This window comes from Rutidosis leptorrhynchoides, chromosome 2, assembly GCF_046630445.1.
Source record: "Rutidosis leptorrhynchoides isolate AG116_Rl617_1_P2 chromosome 2, CSIRO_AGI_Rlap_v1, whole genome shotgun sequence".
Taxonomy (NCBI): Eukaryota; Viridiplantae; Streptophyta; class Magnoliopsida; order Asterales; family Asteraceae; genus Rutidosis; species Rutidosis leptorrhynchoides.
Genome location: NC_092334.1, coordinates 79422632 through 79441989, shown reverse-complemented (window position 1 = coordinate 79441989; position 19358 = coordinate 79422632). Strand labels below are relative to the sequence as shown.

The window sequence follows — 19358 nt, the reverse complement described above, 5'->3', positions numbered from 1 at the left end:
CCGTTTTTGGCACCCGTTTTGGGACCCCCGGTTTCGGCGCCCTGTTTCGGCGCCCGGTTTCGGCTCCCGTTTTTGACGCCCGGTTTCGGCACCCCGTTTTCGACGCGCGTTTTCAGTGCTTGTTTTCGGCCTCCGGTTTCGGCCCCCGTTTTCGCGCCCGGTTTTGGCACCCCTTTTTTTTGCGCCCGTTTTGGGACCCTATTTTCGGCCCCCGGTTTTTGCCCCCGATTTCATCCCCAGTTTCGGCACCCTGTTTCAGCGCCCGGTTTCGGCCCCCTTTTTCGGCGCCCGGTTTCGGCGCCCGGTTTCGGCGCCCGGTTTCGGCGCCCGTTTTCGGCGCCCGTTTTCGGCACGCCATTTTCGGCGCCTGTTTTCAGCGCGCGTTTTCTTCCCCCGGTTTCGTATCTCGGTTTCGAGGCGTGTTTTTGGCCTGCGATTTGGGCGCGCGTTTTTCGACGCTCGTTCTTTACGTGTGTTTTCGACGCGCCTTTTTCGAGGCGCGTTTTCGGCACGTGTTTTCGTTGCAAAAACGGGGTCCAAAAAATACATCAAAAACGGGGTTCTAAAAAGACGCGTGTTCGGAAGAGACACATCAAAAAATACAATTAAGAATAATTTTACTAGCCCTACCCAACCGACCCGGGTCTTGACCCAACCCGACCCGGGTCTCGACCCAACCCGTTCGACCCATTTTAATTCTGACTCATTTCGACCCATGACCCGTTTTGACCCAAACCCATTTGATCTTTGACCCAACCCGACCCATCTCGACCCGTTTGCCAGATATAATGAACACTAACCATATTGATGAACCTACAACTACAAGACACATTCTTCCAAACAAACCTTCTTGCATTCTCACTGTGAGGGTTTTTTATTCTGACGTGGAACGGAATACTTAGCCAGGACTTCAAAAAATTCTTCGTAACTGCGGCTTTCATTTCTAGATTGTCTTGAACCAATTAGCTTGCCCTTAACCATTTTAGGCGTCGAAAAATTGTGAGACTCCGTAGGAGCAACCGCCACACACTTTGATGAAGACGTTTCATGTATGGATGCTTCACTCAACACCTCACACCTAAAAGCCTTAGTTGAACACTTCTTTAAATTCGTTATATTTGATGATTTAGCCGAATCAAAACAAGGACCACTAATGGGAGATTTGGCCGAACCGTCATCGTGTACTACTTTCTTTCGAGAGCCAAAATGAATATAAGTGATCGTATTATTATTATTATTATTATTATTATTATTATTATTATTATTATTATTATTATTATTATTATTATTATTATTATTTGTAACGACCCGTCAAAATCGCTATTGACGCGGCACGTTAATCATTGATTCCACAGTGAGGTTTTGACCTCTATATGATACGTTTTGATAAAATATTGCATTCATTAAAATAAGTGACTTTCTAAACATAGAAAGTTATAAACATGTGGGCGAGTGCTTAGGTATAAGCAAAACCCCGAAATACATAAGTCTTTAATTTACAGGTTGACATCACAGTCCAATTATTTATTACACAACGCAGTTTTATTTTGAATGCAATAAACTTTGTACAAAGTATGAGAGACTCCATGCAGGCAACAAGCACATCACAGCGGAAGCATTCTAAGGACCTGAGAATAAAACATGCTAAAAAGTCAACACGAATGTTGGTGAGTTATAGGTTTAATTGCTCGAGTCATAAACATATATAAAGATAGACCACAAGATTTCATCAAAAGTTTATCAATAGATTCTACGTAACAGAGCACCCTGGTAACTAAACTTAACGCTATAGTGATAATTACCCCATTCGTTTTAATACACGCAAACCAACGTGTCTTAAACTCAAATAACATACGTCCGTTAAAAGGCTAGTGCTCTAGCTCGGACGGGGATGTCAAGCCCTATGGATCCATATACAATTATTCGCGCCCACCAGTCCATATCCTATGTACTGGCAGCTACTAATTACCAAAGCTAAGGGATTTCCGGTTTAACTCAGTGTAGAATTTTGTATGTACTTGTGTCTTATTGCGTTTAAAATAAATTGCATGTATTCTCAGCCCAAAAATATTTAAAGTATTTAAAAAGGGGGACTATAAACTCACAGTTCAATATTGCGATTCAATATTGTAGGCAAATTGCGTAGACGTAATGATGGTAGACGACTGTATGGTTGGCCTTGGATTCAAGAACAATACCCCGAATAATACCTAATATTTCCTTAGCTTAAAGCGGTTTGAAACCCGAATTAAAAACACCCTCGTATATACCTTATTATTATTAAACTTAAATTTAAAATTATAATTATAATATAAATATAAATATTGAGAGTTTAATGTGAAATTTTACGTCGAACAAGCTGGCCTTTTATAGGCATATTTCCTGAATTTAGTCCCCATGCGATCGCATGGGTTTTCAGTGCTTTTGCCATGCGATCGCATGGCCGCCTGAACCCTTTTTGTTTGCTAGTTTGTCGACATCAAATAGTGTTACTGTAGCAAATAGTGTTTTACTGTAGCAAATAGTGTTTACTGTAGCAAATAGTGTTTACTGTAGCAAATCACTGTAGCAAAGTCGTTTCACTGTAGCACTGTAGCAAATACGGTTTCACTGTAGCAAATAGTGTTTTACTGTAGCAAATAGTGTTTTACTGTAGCAAAGTAATTTTTACTGTAGCAACTAGGGTTTTACTGTAGGAAAGTCGTTTTTACTTGTACATATATATATATATATATACATACATATAATTGTTCATGAATCGTTGAGAGTAGTCAAAGGTAATTGTATATATGAAACAGTTCTAAAATTTTGAGACTCAATCTAACAGACTTTGTTTAGCGTGTTAAAATAATAAATCGTATAGAGAATTGGTTTAAATAAGTCAAAAATTTTCGGGTCATCACAGTACCTCCCCCTTAAAGAAAATTTCGTCCCGAAATTTTGAGTAGTACCTGTTTCATGAGCGATATCAGTGAACAAATGTGGATACTTTTGCTTCATCTGATCTTCACGTTCCCAAGTAAACTCGGGTCCTCGTCTTGCGTTCCAACGAACCCTAACTATCGGTATTTTGCTTTGTTTTAATTGTTTGACCTCACGGTCCATGATTTCAACAGGTTCTTCGATAAAATGGAGTTTATCATTGATTCGTATTTCGTCAAGAGGAATTACGACATCCTCTTCAGCTAAACATTTCTTCAAATTTGACACGTGAAATGTGTTGTGAACACTACTAAGTTCTTGCGGTAGCTTTAATCGATAAGCAACTGCTCCAATTCTTTCGGTGATTTCAAAGGGTCCTACGTACCTAGGACTTAGCTTTCCTCGTTTACCGAATCGTACAACGCCTTTCCAGGGTGACACTTTCAACATGACTTTGTCGCCCACTTGAAATTCTAGCGGTTTTCTTCTTACATCAGCATAACTCTTTTGGCGACTCATGGCCGTTTTCAATCGCTGTTGTATTTGAATGATCTTTTCGGTGGTTTCGTGAATAATTTCTGGTCCAGTAAGTTGTCTTTCTCCTACTTCACTCCAACATATAGGAGATCTGCACTTTCTACCGTAAAGTGCTTCAAATGGCGCTGCGTTGATGCTCGTATGATAGCTGTTATTGTATGAAAATTCTGCCAACGGTAAGTGTCGATCCCAACTGGTTCCAAAGTCAATCACGCATGCCCGTAACATGTCTTCCAATGTTTGTATTGTTCTTTCACTTTGACCATCTGTCTGTGGGTGATAAGCGGTGCTCATATCTAATCGAGTTCCCAATGCTTTTTGTAATGACAGCCAGAAACGTGATGTGAATCGGGTGTCGCGATCAGATATGATAGAGATGGGTACACCATGCCTGGAAACTACTTCCTTCAAATATAGGCGTGCTAATTTCTCCATACTGTCTGTCTCCTTTATTGGTAGAAAGTGAGCTGATTTAGTTAGACGATCAACTATCACCCAAATAGTATCATGACTACTTGCAGTCCTTGGCAATTTCGTAATGAAATCCATAGTTATTCTTTCCCATTTCCACTGCGGAATTTCTGGTTGTTTCAGTAATCCTGACGGCTTTTGGTGCTCAGCTTTGACCTTTGCACACGTCAAACATTTGCTTACATAAGTAGCAATTTCTGTCTTCATATTAGGCCACCAATAAAACTTCTTGAGATCGTGGTACATTTTCCCGTTTCCTGGGTGAATTGAGTACCTCGTTTTGTGTGCTTCATCTAGTACTAGTTGCCTTAGATTACCATATTTTGGTACCCATATCCTATCAGCATAATACAGGGTTCCATCGGCTTTTACCTCAAGCTGTTTTTCTAACCCTCTGCTCATTTCGCCTTTTTCATTTTCTTCTTTTAAAGCTTCTAACTGTGCTGCTTGAATTTGCTTTGTGAGATCGGTATGAATTGTAATATTCAAAGCTCGGACCCTAAGAGGTTTTACTCTTTCTTTTCGACTTAGGGCATCAGCTACAACATTAGCCTTTCCGGGGTGGTAACGGATTTCACAATCGTAATCGTTTAACAACTCTACCCAGCGACGTTGCCTCATATTGAGTTGTTTTTGATCAAAAATATGTTGAAGACTCTTATGGTCGGTGTACACTGTACACTTGGTGCCATATAGATAGTGTCTCCATATTTTGAGTGCAAAAACTACTGCTCCAAGTTCCAAATCGTGCGTTGTATAGTTCTTTTCATGAATTTTTAGTTGTCGTGAGGCATATGCGATAACTTTTGTGCGTTGCATTAATACACATCCTAAACCTTGGCGCGAAGCGTCACAATAGATCACGAAATCATCATTTCCTTCTGGTAATGACAAAATGGGTGCAGACGTTAACTTCTTCTTTAACAACTAGAATGAGGATTCCTGTTCCGTGGACCAATCATACTTCTTTCCCTTTTGAGTCAATGAAGTTAAGGGTTTGGCGATTCTAGAGAAATCTTGAATGAATCTTCGGTAGTAACCAGCAAGACCTAAGAATTGGCGGATTTGTGTTGGAGTCTTCGGTGTTTCCCATTTACTAATGGCTTCGATCTTGGCAGGGTCAACTTTAATTCCATGTTTACTGACAACATGTCCCAAAAATTGTACTTCTTGTAACCAGAAATCACACTTCGAAAATTTTGCGTACAATTCTTCTTTCTTGAGTATCTCTAGTACCAGTCTTAAGTGTTGCTCATGTTCTTCCTTGTTCTTCGAGTAAATCAATATGTCGTCGATAAAAACAATGACAAATTTGTCTAAATACGGTCTACAGATGCGATTCATTAGATCCATGAATACTGCTGGAGCATTAGTCAATCCAAAAGGCATGACTAGAAATTCATAGTGACCGTAACGGGTTCTGAACGCGGTTTTAGGAACATCTTCTTCCTTCACTCTCAGCTGATGATATCCGGAGCGTAGATCAATCTTAGAATAAACACTTGATCCTTGCAATTGATCAAACAAATCATCAATCCTCGGTAATGGGTACCGATTCTTGATCGTTAATTTATTTAATTCTCGGTAATCTATGCACATTCTCATAGATCCATCCTTCTTCTTGACGAACAGAATAGGAGCACCCCAAGGTGAAAAACTAGGACGAATAAATCCACGGTCCGATAATTCTTGCAACTGGTCTTGTAATTCTTGCATTTCTGAAGGTGCAAGTCTATATGGAGATCGGGCTACAGGTGCAGCTCCTGGTATGAGATCAATCTGGAATTCTACACATCTGTGTGGAGGTAGCCCCGGTAATTCTTCTGGAAATACTCCGGGATATTCTCTTACAACCGGCATGTCATCAATGCTTCTTTCTTCAGTATCGATCTTCTTTACGTGTGCCAGAATAGCATAACAACATTTTCTTATAAGTTTCTGGGCCTTCATACAGCTGATAAAGTTCAGTTTTGAGTTGTTCTTCTCCCCATAAATCATTAATGACGTTTCATCCTTACGAGGGATGCGGATTGCTTTCTCAGCGCAAACAACTTCCGCTCTTGTTTTGGACATCCAGTCCATGCCAACGATTACATCAAAACTTCCTAATTCTACGGGTATCAAATCAATTTTGAAGGTTTCACCAGCGAGATTCATTTCGCAACCATGGCAAATTTTATCGGCTTTTATCAGTTTACCATTAGCTAATTCAATAGTATATTTATCGTCTAGAGGTAATGATGCACATTTTAGTTTAAAACTAAAGTCTTTACACATATAACTTCTATCAGCACCCGTATCAAACATAATAGAAGCTAGTTGATTATTAACGGTAAACGTACCCGTGACAAGATTAGGATCCTCACGTGCTTTACTGGCACTAACATTAAATGCCCTCCCACGCGCGGGTTCTTTGTTCTTCTCCTTATCAGGGCATTGATTTATAAAGTGACCAGACTTCCCGCATCCAAAACATTTCTTGACATCGGTCAGTTTTGTCTTTACTTCAGAAACGGTGGCATAACAATCTTTCGCCACATGTCCTTTCTTGTTGCACTTATCACAGACCACTTGACAATAACCTGCATGATGTGTGTAACATCTTTTGCAGAACGGATGGGGTCCCTTATAGTTTGGACTTGCAGTTGCCCCATCTTGTTTACCTTTAAAAGTTTCTTGTTTCTTCAGGTGAGTACTTTTGCCCTTATAGTCTTCCCATTTCCTCTTTCCTTCAGTTATCTTGACTTCGGTAATTGGTGCCTTAATCGAACTCTCTGTGATCTGGTCCATGAGTTGGTGTGCCATTGTCATGGCTTCCTGCATCGTATTTGGTTTGGACGATGTAACATTTCCTTTGATATTGATCGATAAACCGTCAATATACATTTCTATCTTTCGTTTCTCATTTGGCACCAATTCGGGACACAACAAGGCTAGTTCCATGAAACGCTTTTCATAGTTATTGAGATTCGCGCCGATAACCTTCAGATTACGTAACTCAGATTCCATTTTTCTGATCTCGTTTCGAGGACAGTACTCCTCGATTAGCATCTTTTTCAGTTCTTCCCAAGAGATATCATATGCCGTATCTATTCCTTCTGCTTTAGCATAATTGTTCCACCAAGTAAGTGCACCATCTTGCAACGTGCACGAAGCATACTTTGACTTGTCTCCATTCGCACAATTACTGATTTTGAAAACGGACTCCATCTTTTCAAACCATCGGGTTAGACCGACTGGTCCCTCGGTTCCACTAAACGTCTGTGGTTTGCATCCTTGAAAAGTTTTGTATGAGCATCCGTTTCGTGAGTTTGTGTTTACTGCTGCTGCTTTGGCTGCTGCTTCGGCTGTTGCTTTTGCTGCTTCGGTTGCGGCAATTCTTTCATTCACACGTTTCTCGACTAGTTGCTCAAACTCAGCATCCGACATTTGAGACATGTTTCTTCAATAAACACAACAGATATAATTTAATCATATAGAATATTATCGGTAAAATGAGTTGTCAATAGTTAATCGTAGCATATTAATGATATGAACCAATTATTATAAAAGCCTTTTCTTCTTATTAGCATTTTATAATTATTTCTAGGGTATTACCTACCCGTTAAGTTCATACATAATAGCTAGTACAAGGAATTAACTACTAAAATCCTAATAATATTCCACTATAAAAATTATAGCGAGTTACTACATTATTATGTAATAATAATAATAATAAGAAGTAGTAATAATACAATTAATCATTCCATGCATTTATTATTAATAAACCAAAATAATACAATACCATACAATACTGATATTTTACATATGCTTATTTTACATAACAAGATAGAGTAGCACACATAAGCAATAAAATAGCGCATGGAAGATTTATGGTTGCTAGGTCGTTTATTCAGAACTATCAGAAACTTCTTCCCATTTGGTTCTCTCTGCCAATTGTTTGTGTGCACATGGTCCGACAGACATTCTGGCAGTGTATTTTATTTTTAGTTGGGGTTTTGAGGTACCCGTTGCCTCAGTGGGTTTAATACAATAAGGGTGGTTAAGAATCGAATGGTCCTGTTCTTTTTTAATAATTAAGGACATTTTATTATTGTGATTGTTTTTATTATCTATAGCAAGTTGGAATTTCTCCTTAGTGATCTCTTTTATTTCATTAGCGAAATCCTCCTCCTTACTGATCTCGTCTGATGACGAACTGTCTGAGTCATGTGTAGGAGAATATGATGACGAACTGCAAGAATATGTACCGGTGGTCATGAACCGAAATCTGCCAGGCGTAATCGGCACAACCCGCCCGCCGGGGGTATATCTGGACCAATGTCCATATTTGTTTAGAAATGGACGATCCTCTTTTACTCCAGGGATCATGGGTCCATGCCAACGATACTGTGGCTCCGGAAAACTAAAGCTGGGTGGAGCCGGAACCTCCTCTGGGTTTACCGGGAGTTGAGATTCCCCGGCTAACACAATTTCTTCTTTAATAGGTATTGGAACGCCCTTTTCAGTTGTGGATAGAATAGATTCAGTGTCCGATTTCGAGTCGTACAAAATGATAGGATTAGAGGAAGTCATCTATCACATAATTGAAACAACAATTACGTTAGCATATAAATATATCACATATAATGTTTTTGACCAAATAATAAGCAAAAATCAGGAAAAACAGATATGGTCATAGTCCAGACTCACTAATGCATCCTAACAATTACCAGTTAAACACAATAATGTAATTTCTGGTTCCCTATGACCTCAAGCTCGGATACCAACTGTAACGACCCGTCAAAATCGCCATTGACGCGGCACGTTAATCATTGATTCCACAGTGAGGTTTTGACCTCTATATGATACGTTTTGATAAAATATTGCATTCATTAAAATAAGTGACTTTCTAAACATAGAAAGTTATAAACATGTGGGCGAGTGCTTAGGTATAAGCAAAACCCCGAAATACATAAGTCTTTAATTTACAGGTTGACATCACAGTCCAATTATTTATTACACAACGCAGTTTTATTTTGAATGCAATAAACTTTGTACAAAGCATGAGAGACTCCATGCAGGCAACAAGCACATCACAGCGGAAGCATTCTAAGGACCTGAGAATAAAACATGCTAAAAAGTCAACACGAATGTTGGTGAGTTATAGGTTTAATTGCTCGAGTCATAAACATATATAAAGATAGACCACAAGATTTCATCAAAAGTTTATCAATAGATTCTACGTAACAGAGCACCCTGGTAACTAAACTTAACGCTATAGTGATAATTACCCCATTCGTTTTAATACACGCAAACCAACGTGTCTTAAACTCAAATAACATACGTCCGTTAAAAGGCTAGTGCTCTAGCTCGGACGGGGATGTCAAGCCCTATGGATCCATATACAATTATTCACGCCCACCAGTCCATATCCTATGTACTGGCAGCTACTAATTACCAAAGCTAAGGGATTTCCGGTTTAACTCAGTGTAGAATTTTGTATGTACTTGTGTCTTATTGCGTTTAAAATAAATTGCATGTATTCTCAGCCCAAAAATATTTAAAGTATTTAAAAAGGGGGACTATAAACTCACAGTTCAATATTGCGATTCAATATTGTAGGCAAATTGCGTAGACGTAATGATGGTAGACGACTGTATGGTTGGCCTTGGATTCAAGAACAATACCCCGAATAATACCTAATATTTCCTTAGCTTAAAGCGGTTTGAAACCCGAATTAAAAACACCCTCGTATATACCTTATTATTATTAAACTTAAATTTAAAATTATAATTATAATATAAATATAAATATTGAGAGTTTAATGTGAAATTTTACGTCGAACAAGCTGGCCTTTTATAGGCATATTTCCTGAATTTAGTCCCCATGCGATCGCATGGGTTTTCAGTGCTTTTGCCATGCGATCGCATGGCCGCCTGAACCCTTTTTGTTTGCTAGTTTGTCGACATCAAATAGTGTTACTGTAGCAAATAGTGTTTACTGTAGCAAATAGTGTTTTACTGTAGCAAATAGTGTTTACTGTAGCAAATAGTGTTTACTGTAGCAAATCACTGTAGCAAAGTCGTTTCACTGTAGCACTGTAGCAAATACGGTTTTACTGTAGCAAATAGTGTTTTACTGTAGCAAATAGTGTTTTACTGTAGCAAAGTAATTTTTACTGTAGCAACTAGGGTTTTACTGTAGGAAAGTCGTTTTTACTTGTACATATATATATATATATATACATACATATAATTGTTCATGAATCGTTGAGAGTAGTCAAAGGTAATTGTATATATGAAACAGTTCTAAAATTTTGAGACTCAATCTAACAGACTTTGTTTAGCGTGTTAAAATAATAAATCGTATAGAGAATTGGTTTAAATAAGTCAAAAATTTTCGGGTCATCACATTATTATTATTATTATTATTATTATTATTATTATTATTATTATTATTATTATTATTATTATTATTATTATTATTATTATTATTATTATTGTTCGGGATTCCTTTGTTGATGTTTGTTATCGCTCTGGGATTTCAGCGAGAAAGGAGGTTGGCATTAGGTTGTCTGGAGGGAACGACAGAGCCCTCAGACCTGCAGATGTGTTACTTTATTCCTGGGATTGTGGTCGCGATGTTTGTGTTGACTTGACAGGGTCTTCTCCTTTGACGCAGTCTGGACTTTCTGACTTTGTCCCTGGACGTGCTGTGGTTGATGCGGCTCGTCGGAAGCGGGTCAAGTACGAATCTAGCTGTCAGGCGATTGGTTATGGTTTCATTCCTTTCTCATTTTCTTCCCTGGGGGAATTAGAGAAGGAGGCTGTTTCTTTGCTAAAGCGGGTTCAGAAGAGTTCGATGGCGCAAGATATTAGTGCCGGTGCTGCTGCTCATATTTTTACTAGGATAGGTTTTGCTATTGTTAGAGGTGTGGGGCCCAGATTGTCTCTAGGCTTCCCACTAATTTTTTGTAAGTTTTAAAACTTTTAAGTTTTTTATTATTATAATAATTAATAATAATAATAATAATAATAATAATAATAATAATAATAATAATAATAATAATAATAATAATAAGGGGGATGATTCTAACACACCATTTTTTGATCCTCACACACCTATTTTAACCTTATACTCTTATAATAATACTCCATTTCTTTAAATTGGTGTGTGAGGATCAAAAAAGTGTGTGTGAGAATCATCCCCTAATAATAATAATAATAATAATAATAATAATAATAAATAAAATAAATAAATACTACTCCGTATATAATGAGACTCACGTTCCCCAACCACAGGTCTTTATTGTTCTCATCCTGTCTGTGTATCATCATGTTAAAATTCACACTCTCCATTTTCTTTCTATTCCCCATTGTTTTAGCTCTTCTATCAGCTCATGTGCAATGCAAGGCAAATAATAATAAAGCACAATCAACTAAATCATGTGATTTGTTCAAAGGAAGTTGGATTATGGATCGATCCAACTCCATGTACAACGGATCTGAATGCCCATTTGTTGACCCGGGATTGAACTGCCAGAAGAATGGAAGAACTGATAAAATGTATTTAAACTTCAGATGGCAGCCTCATGGTTGTGCACTTGCCAGGTCACTCACTCTTTTAATTTTAATCTTCTTTTTTTCTTACTTTTATAATTATAATGAAAACAGGCGCTATTGCAGATTGCAGTCTTTATATGTTTTGATGAATAATCACCTATAAATAATATTTGCAAACAGACAAGCCCTTTAATTCGTAATAAAATCTAACATCTATTTACCAAGTTGGGTACTAGATGCTTGAAATTTTGTTGTGGAAATGTTTTTTTTTTTTATTTATTTTTTTTATTTTTATTTTTTATACTTGGTTGTGACAAATTGATAGATTACTACTTTCAAAATAAACGGATTATATTTCATGTGGGGTTTGGGATTTTTAAAATTAAAAAGCATATTTCTAAGCACTTTTTTAAGCCGTTAAAGGTTTTGGATGAAACAACATTATTATCTTTGTGTATATCTTATACTTTATGTGAAATATAAGCTTGTTAGATATTGTCTGTTTCACACTAACTAGTTTTGTGGGCTCATTATTAGAACTCTATATTCTTTTATTGTGAAATATATTAGTTTTACAACTTAACACAACACAGTATATATTTATATAGTTAGTGGCTGAATTTGAACTCAGGTTTCAGAAGAACGAAAATTTATATACACACATTTTATACATATCTGGATGAGATCCTTGTGGATCATCTAAATTAATTTTCTGACCTTAATGATACTTATTTTATTTAAAACTGACTTTAGTTCAAAAATGATCGAGAGATAAAGAAATATAAGTAAACTGATGATGCATACGTATTGTGCAATCATTCTCATATCTCCTTCATACAGACTCTGATTTAGTTGATTTAAAAGTTTAAACGTTCGTAACACAAAGGCTACAAATTCCGTTAGTTACTCCATAAGATATGGCCCCTATTTATAGGGTACTGATTTGTACAAACATAATACAAATTAATAGTGTCATTGACCTGGTGGTATCGTGGTGACTCTTTCAACTAAGAGGTTGAGGGTTCAAGTCCTGATGTGAGCATATTTCGTGAATTATTGTAAATATTCGTATAACGGGTGTCTAAGTTTGCCATTAAAAAAACAGAATGCAAATTTTAGTAGAATTATCAGGAAGTCCCTCCCTAATAATAGATGTAAGATAATGGAAGTTCTCCATGCATGTGCTCATCAATTCTTATAACGTTATATGGAATATTGAATACTTTGTTTACCCTATAAAGCTGTCATGACTATCTGTTTAATGGCATCGTAGGTATTTTGACTTTTTCTTATTCTCTACAAATGTATTAACAAAATTATTCAAGCATCTTTGGTTGACATCTTACAAGATATAGAACAAAATATATGCAATGCAATCATATTTAATCATAAATTTTATTCCTTATTGATAATTGAAGTTCTTCATTAATCCATACATGAGCAAATGATACATTTACTTTGGGTTTTAAGGGTTTAGTTTTTCAAATACCAACTCTGTACCTAAAATTTTGCTGAACCTCCAAAACATTGTGTTAAAACTCGGTTCAACACGAAATCTTACAATCTCAATTACAATGGTGATCAACAGGTTCAACGGCGACAAGTTTCTGAGACGAAACAGGGGCAAGAAAATCATGTTTGTGGGTGACTCGTTGAGTTCAAACCAATGGCAGTCACTAGCATGCATGCTTTACCACACTGTTCCTCCTTCCAAGCACACATTCGAGCGTCGGGGCCCACTCTCAACTCTGTCATTCCCTGTAAGCACTCAACTTTACGCTCTGCATTGTTGTCCAGTAACTTATCATAAGTGCCATTTTTTAATTTTGAACATTTACTTTGTGCAATGAAGGACTATGGGGTCTCAGTTATGTACTTGAAAAACGGGTTTCTTGTAGACCTGGTGGTGGAAAAAAGAGGACGGGTTCTGAAACTGGACTCCATTAGCAGGTACGGTAAATGGGAAGGAGCAGACGTTCTCATCTTCAACAGCTATCACTGGTGGACCCACAGCGGAAACCGTCAAACGTATGTGCCATTTCGAGCTTAATATCAAACCGTTAGGTGCAACTCATTTTGCACATTTTACTACATGCTTCTTAATATCAACCGTTGGTAAAACGTAAACATAAATGTAAAAGTCGAATGTAAAAGTAGATGACCCGCTTGGACCCATTTGACCCATGACCTGTTTAGATATGCTACCCAACCCGGTCCAATCTGACCCATTTAGACCCGTTTAAAAATCTGACATGTTTGACTCATGACCCATTTCAACCCAAAACCGTTTTGGTCCGTTACCCAAACGACCCAACATGACCCGTTTGCCAAGTATACTTTTTATATGTTTAATTTTGGCTGACCCGCTTGCCAGGTAGACTTTTTATATGTTTAATTTTGGCTGCAGGTGGGACTACTATCAAATTGGTGAAGATATATACAGAGACATGGGGCGTATGGATGCTTACAAGATCGCTTTGACAACATGGTCGAAATGGGTCGACTCCAATATAGATCCTACGAAAACCCGGGTTTTTTTCCAAGGGATATCTGCTATTCACGACCAGTAAGATACAAACAATTTCGAATTCAAGAATTGCGCCATGCGGTTTTAGTTCTAACTGTGTGTTGACTTTATGTGACCAGTGGCAAGGATTGGAACGAACCTGCTACTCGGAACTGTAATGGGGAAACTTTACCAATTCGAGGACTTCATTATCCTGGGGATAGTTATCCAGGGCAACAAGTGGTAAAAGACGTTTTAGCGCAAATGAAAAATCCAGCTTATTTATTGGATATAACGCTTCTTACGCAGTTACGAAAAGACGGGCACCCGTCGAAGTATGGTAATGGAGGAGTAGATTGCAGCCATTGGTGCCTTGCTGGGGTTCCAGATACTTGGAACCAAATTTTGTACAACATCTTGCTTAGAAATTAGTTTTTTTTTTGTATATTATGAGGTGACTTTAAGAAGTAACTAAGCAAAACAACTGCATTAATTTAATTTTTGGTCCCTCATACATTATGGAATTACATAAAAGAGGAATATATTTTGATTATTCTTTTACAGTTTTAGATTACAAATTGTGAAATGACGATACAAGAACAAAATAGGAGAGGCTAGGTCCGTTTCTGAATCCTTTTGTCTCTTATAGGCAAATCGATGGGCTTTTGTGCTTGGTGCGGATGTTCATCGCCCACGTATACCTTAAGGTGGGTAAACAGATCTCTCCCAAGCTGCAATAACAAGTTATTTGAATCATATATACTGACAACAAAAAGGATGGCACTAATTGAGAATGGACGACTGTTTTGAATGCCACTGTAGGTAGGGGATGGCAAAAAAAAAAAAAAAAACCCGCAACTGATTGGGAAACCCGATATTTTTGGGCCGGGTTTGGGCTGGGTAAATGGGTTTAGGGCCGAGTATAGGAATGGTTTTTAATTTTTTTACGGGTCCGGGGATGGTTTTAGACACAAACCCGATTACCGAGCCCGTATACTATAAAAAGACCTGAGTCCATATACCCTGCCCGCAAACCCGATAACCCAGCCCATATACCCGAAAAAACTCAAATACCCGTGGAAAACCCGTTTACCCGATAGTTCACGAATAATTGGAAACCGAATACCATGGGGAAACCCATTACCCGCTAGTTAGTAACTAAATAAGGACATGACGGGTCCGGGTTCGGGTTTCGGACGGGTTTTTTTAATTGGGTTGGGGGTCTGGGATTACCTAAACCTGGCCCATTGCCATCCCTAACCGTAGGTGGACGATTTTGACCCATTTACCTATGAATTGGTCAATGATTTTTTTCTTTTTCTTTTTGAAAAGCTATGAACTGGTCTATGTGCTTTATCACAAAGCCACATAAATTTATCTAGGGGAACAGGTCGACCGGGTTTGATGCTACCTAAAGACTATTTGGGCGCATACAACCTCCTAGATTATTTGCATATAATTTTCGGAGTTATTTCTGTAAACTTCAACTAATCCATTAAGTACATAACTACATATTAATAGTTGAAATACAAAGAAGTTTTAATCCAAACTCCCAAACCAATTTTGACCCGTTACCCAACTCACCCAACTCACCACCTTGAGATGCCACCATTCTCCAAATATTTTAAAAAACATTGTCAAAGAAATGCGAACTCACCCTTCCCTTAGGAAGCATACCACGGACTGCATGCTCAATAATCCTTTCAGGAATCCTTTGTTGAAGCTGATCAAAAGTTTCTACTGTCATTCCACCCGGTCTTCCTGAATGCCTCCTATACACTTTTTGCGTCCTCTTTTTGCCTGAAACCGCAACTTTATCGGCATTTACCTACATTAATTGACATCAAAACAACATTATGCCAATAATTTGTTATAAAAAAAAAAAACAAATTGTAGCTAAAATTTTCAATCAGCAAGACTTGCATACCACAATTACGAACGCACCCATGTCTACACTAGGCGTATAGGTAGCCAGATTCTTCCCGCGTATGTGAATGGCGATAGTAGATGCCAGCCTTCCAAGAATCTTATCAGTCGCATCGACAACATACCATGTCTTTTCTGTGTTGACATGATCTTCTGCTTTTGGGTACCATGTCTTGTTCCATACATCCTGGCATAAACACCATACACGTGAACCACATAGTCTAAAAACAAAATCCCAAATCTTAAATTTCGATTCCAAGTCATCAATTCGGACCAATGTTTAGGTAACAAGGACAATGCAATGATCAAGTTTGTTCATGAGGATTTCGACCAGTAACAATTTCTAGCAGATTAGAACTAAACATAATTACCCAGTATGCCAAAAAGTTAAATGAAATTTCGCACACAAGTCAAAATTTTGTTAAAAAGTAAAACATGGCGTAAAAAGGTGAAAGTATTGCACAACCGTCCTAATCTGGTATAAACGTCATAACTTTGCATAAAACCCATTAGTAGATACTTACAATCAGATTGTAATGCATTTTATGCAAAGTTAAGAGGGAATTTCATGTTTTCATGTGCTAAAAGGTGCAAAGTTGAATGTCAAAGTGTTATCAAGGTGTTACAGGATACTACAAGCATTACATGATACTACTATTACTCAATTAACAACAAAAAATCAAGCATATAATCATAAAAGCTTTAACAGCTAATTTACACTGCAATAAAAAAACATGATGAATTAAAATTTTAAAAACCAATCGTACCGGTCCAGTGAAATCGGAATCAGTAAACATCCATCGTTGCTCAACAGGTGCGAGATTTCGTAGTTGAACTTGCTGTTCTTGACAACGAATTTGAAAGTTTCTATTAACTCGAGCTGCATTCTTATGTTTCGAAATGGTTGAAAACCCTAAGACAAGTGGAGACCTAATGTTGTTGTTGTTGTTGTTGTGTGATGGTGCAAATATCACAGACGATGAGGTTGCGTACGTCATCGCCATTTGTTAGATTCACACTTCAATTGATTGATTGATTGAATTCTAGGGTTTTGGATTTTGGTACAGGATAAGGTCTTTAGTACAGTAGGGGATGATAGTATTTGCTTACTCCAATGGTATGATTTTATCCTTTAAACGTTTGAAAACCTGTTAAAACTCTTATCTCTCATCTCTTTTTATTTATACGAGTAAATAAAAAGGGTTTATTGAATATGTCATTTTAAAGAAATTTTTTGGCCAATTCCTACCTTCGTTAGTGTCTTAGTGAAGGTAGGTGGCTTGCGTCAAACTAGTCACAAAGATAGGGAGTGAAACGTGAAATCATGTGCAGGTTACTATCTTGACGTCCCTTGGTGTGGATGGGATGAGACTCAATGTTTTTTACTTGTAATTTGTGTTTTATATATTGTACATATATTTTATTCGTAAGTTTGTGGGTATTATTTGGTGAAGGATATGAAGAATTTAGTGAAAGGTTAGTGCAATAAAATTTAAAGGATTAGTGCTAATGTGAAGGATATAAGTTCACTTAAGGGAGGTTAGGATAGGGAATAACCTAAGGCTAACCGAGTGGCATTTTGCTATTTGACAGATTATCACTTACTAAGGGTAGTGTCCCAACGGTGGGATCCTTCCCTCCGCCCACAAGGACACCAATGGCAGCAGCGTGTCCTCCCTTCCACCCAAGGTCCGCATCCGCCCACAAGGACACCAATGGCAGCAACGTGTTCTCCCTTCTGCCCACGAGCCGCCCAGGTGTTTCGTCCGATGTCATGTCTTTCTCAGAAATGTTGTTGGACGGAAGGGTTTGAAGATTTTGTCGTACTTTTTACTTATATACTTGTAAAATTGATTAATTAATTAATATAGTGAGTCCTATTTTTTATAAGAAAGTATGTCATAGTGTTTAGTCTCGATTTAATCTTGAAAAGGTTCAAGAAGTAATGATGTAACACTTATGTGGCATCTAGTCCTTTGGTTGGGAGCACTCTAATAACCCTCGAGTAAAACTACTTGGCCACTCCATCAAATCATTTCTAATATTCTTTGTGTTAATCAATTCTCGCGGTACCTTCACCCTTATTTTTTATTTTATTTTTTCAACTTAGAAGGATTATTAAAACAAACTCCTTTCGCATTGTCTTTAATCTTTGACCTTTCAAATACAGCATGTTAGATCACTCCCTAGATTTTTATATTATCATTTCATTAGACACATACGTAGTACAACATCTCTATACATTAAAAGAGAATAATTATTAAGTAATAAAGATTTCTAAATCCTCCTTAAGAGCTCTTACATCAAAAAATTACCTACTCATACCCTTTAATCCAATAACTTAAAATCATTTCTTATCACTATTAACTAATAAATCCATTCTTAACATTGATCTCCCTTAAAACAATTCTTTCATTCACGCTCACAAATTAACAGCCCCTAATTATCCCACCCATCATCTTCTTCTTCCCTCTCTTTCAATTCCCTGCTCCATTGGATGTTCAGATCTTACACTCAAACTATCCTAATTTATATGTTATCACCTTACATGACAGGCTCCAAATCTGAAGAATGATTTCGAGAGTAATGCAATTCCTAGCACCGGTAATATGCGTACTGAACAACTAAACTGCAACTGTGAGTCCCCACCAGATGTATTGTGTCACTTTTTTCATAACTCTTATTGCGCTTATAGACCGTACTGTGTGACTTTATAACTATAAAAAAGTAATAACGACAGCAAATGTATCTGTTGTTGACATCATTCGAAAATTTAATCATGGGAGATATATAGATTTCACAAGTTTAAACATTAGGCTGTTTTTGTGTTATATATAATATATAGCATCTGAATTATTTGTTACGTTATTGATATTCTCAAATGTTCATTGTCTAGGATGTTGCTTTTAATTTTTCATATTCAGCTTAACTGTTGTTTTAAACTGGGAATTTTTTTTTTTTTTTGAAAGACCAATAGAAATTTTAATAAAATAGAAAGGGATACAACTTGGCATATTAGATAATGCCATTTACAAAGAGAAACAGATGCATAAAAAACTAGAAAACGATAGAAACATGCAAACTAAAGACTGGGAATTTAACTATTAAAACAAAAGGATGTTGTGATATATATATCCGTGCAGGTTTTTTTGGTATATTTAATTTGTGCATTTGTGTATTTGTGCATGTCACCTGAGGCTGTGATAAATTAAGTCTGTGATAAGCCATTCGGTAAAAACATGGTTGACAAATAAGGCTGCACAGAACTAAGGATGTGATACATGAAATACACCACATAAATTTAAGAAAGGATTTAATTGGTTTTCAAATTCCATGCTTCTTAATGTTTGTTTTTTTGGCGATCGTAGTTAAAAAAGGTGTAGAAGAAGCTGCCCCTGGTCTCTTTTTCCATTAGTCTAAAAGAGCTAAATCTTCCTAAGGTGTAGCAAGAG

General features: G+C 37.2%; 2 protein-coding genes across 2 annotated transcripts; one reads left to right on the top strand and one right to left on the bottom strand.

Annotated features, from left to right (window-relative positions):
- Positions 1–1051: 1051 nt before the first annotated feature.
- LOC139888010 (protein trichome birefringence-like 42) lies at positions 1052–14479 on the top strand. The gene is made up of 7 exons (XM_071871047.1): positions 1052–1181; positions 10302–10361; positions 11342–11522; positions 13063–13234; positions 13327–13502; positions 13882–14040; positions 14121–14479. The coding sequence occupies exons 1-7, from the start codon at positions 1052–1054 to the stop codon at positions 14410–14412; spliced, it is 1170 nt and encodes a 389-aa protein (XP_071727148.1). The 3' UTR covers positions 14413–14479.
- Positions 14449–17065, bottom strand: LOC139891064 (large ribosomal subunit protein uL13c-like). The gene is made up of 4 exons (XM_071873989.1): positions 16674–17065; positions 15908–16093; positions 15638–15808; positions 14449–14711 (listed from the first exon to the last, which is right to left on the bottom strand). The coding sequence occupies exons 1-4, from the start codon at positions 16908–16910 to the stop codon at positions 14595–14597; spliced, it is 711 nt and encodes a 236-aa protein (XP_071730090.1). The 5' UTR covers positions 16911–17065; the 3' UTR covers positions 14449–14594.
- Positions 17066–19358: the final 2293 nt, after the last annotated feature.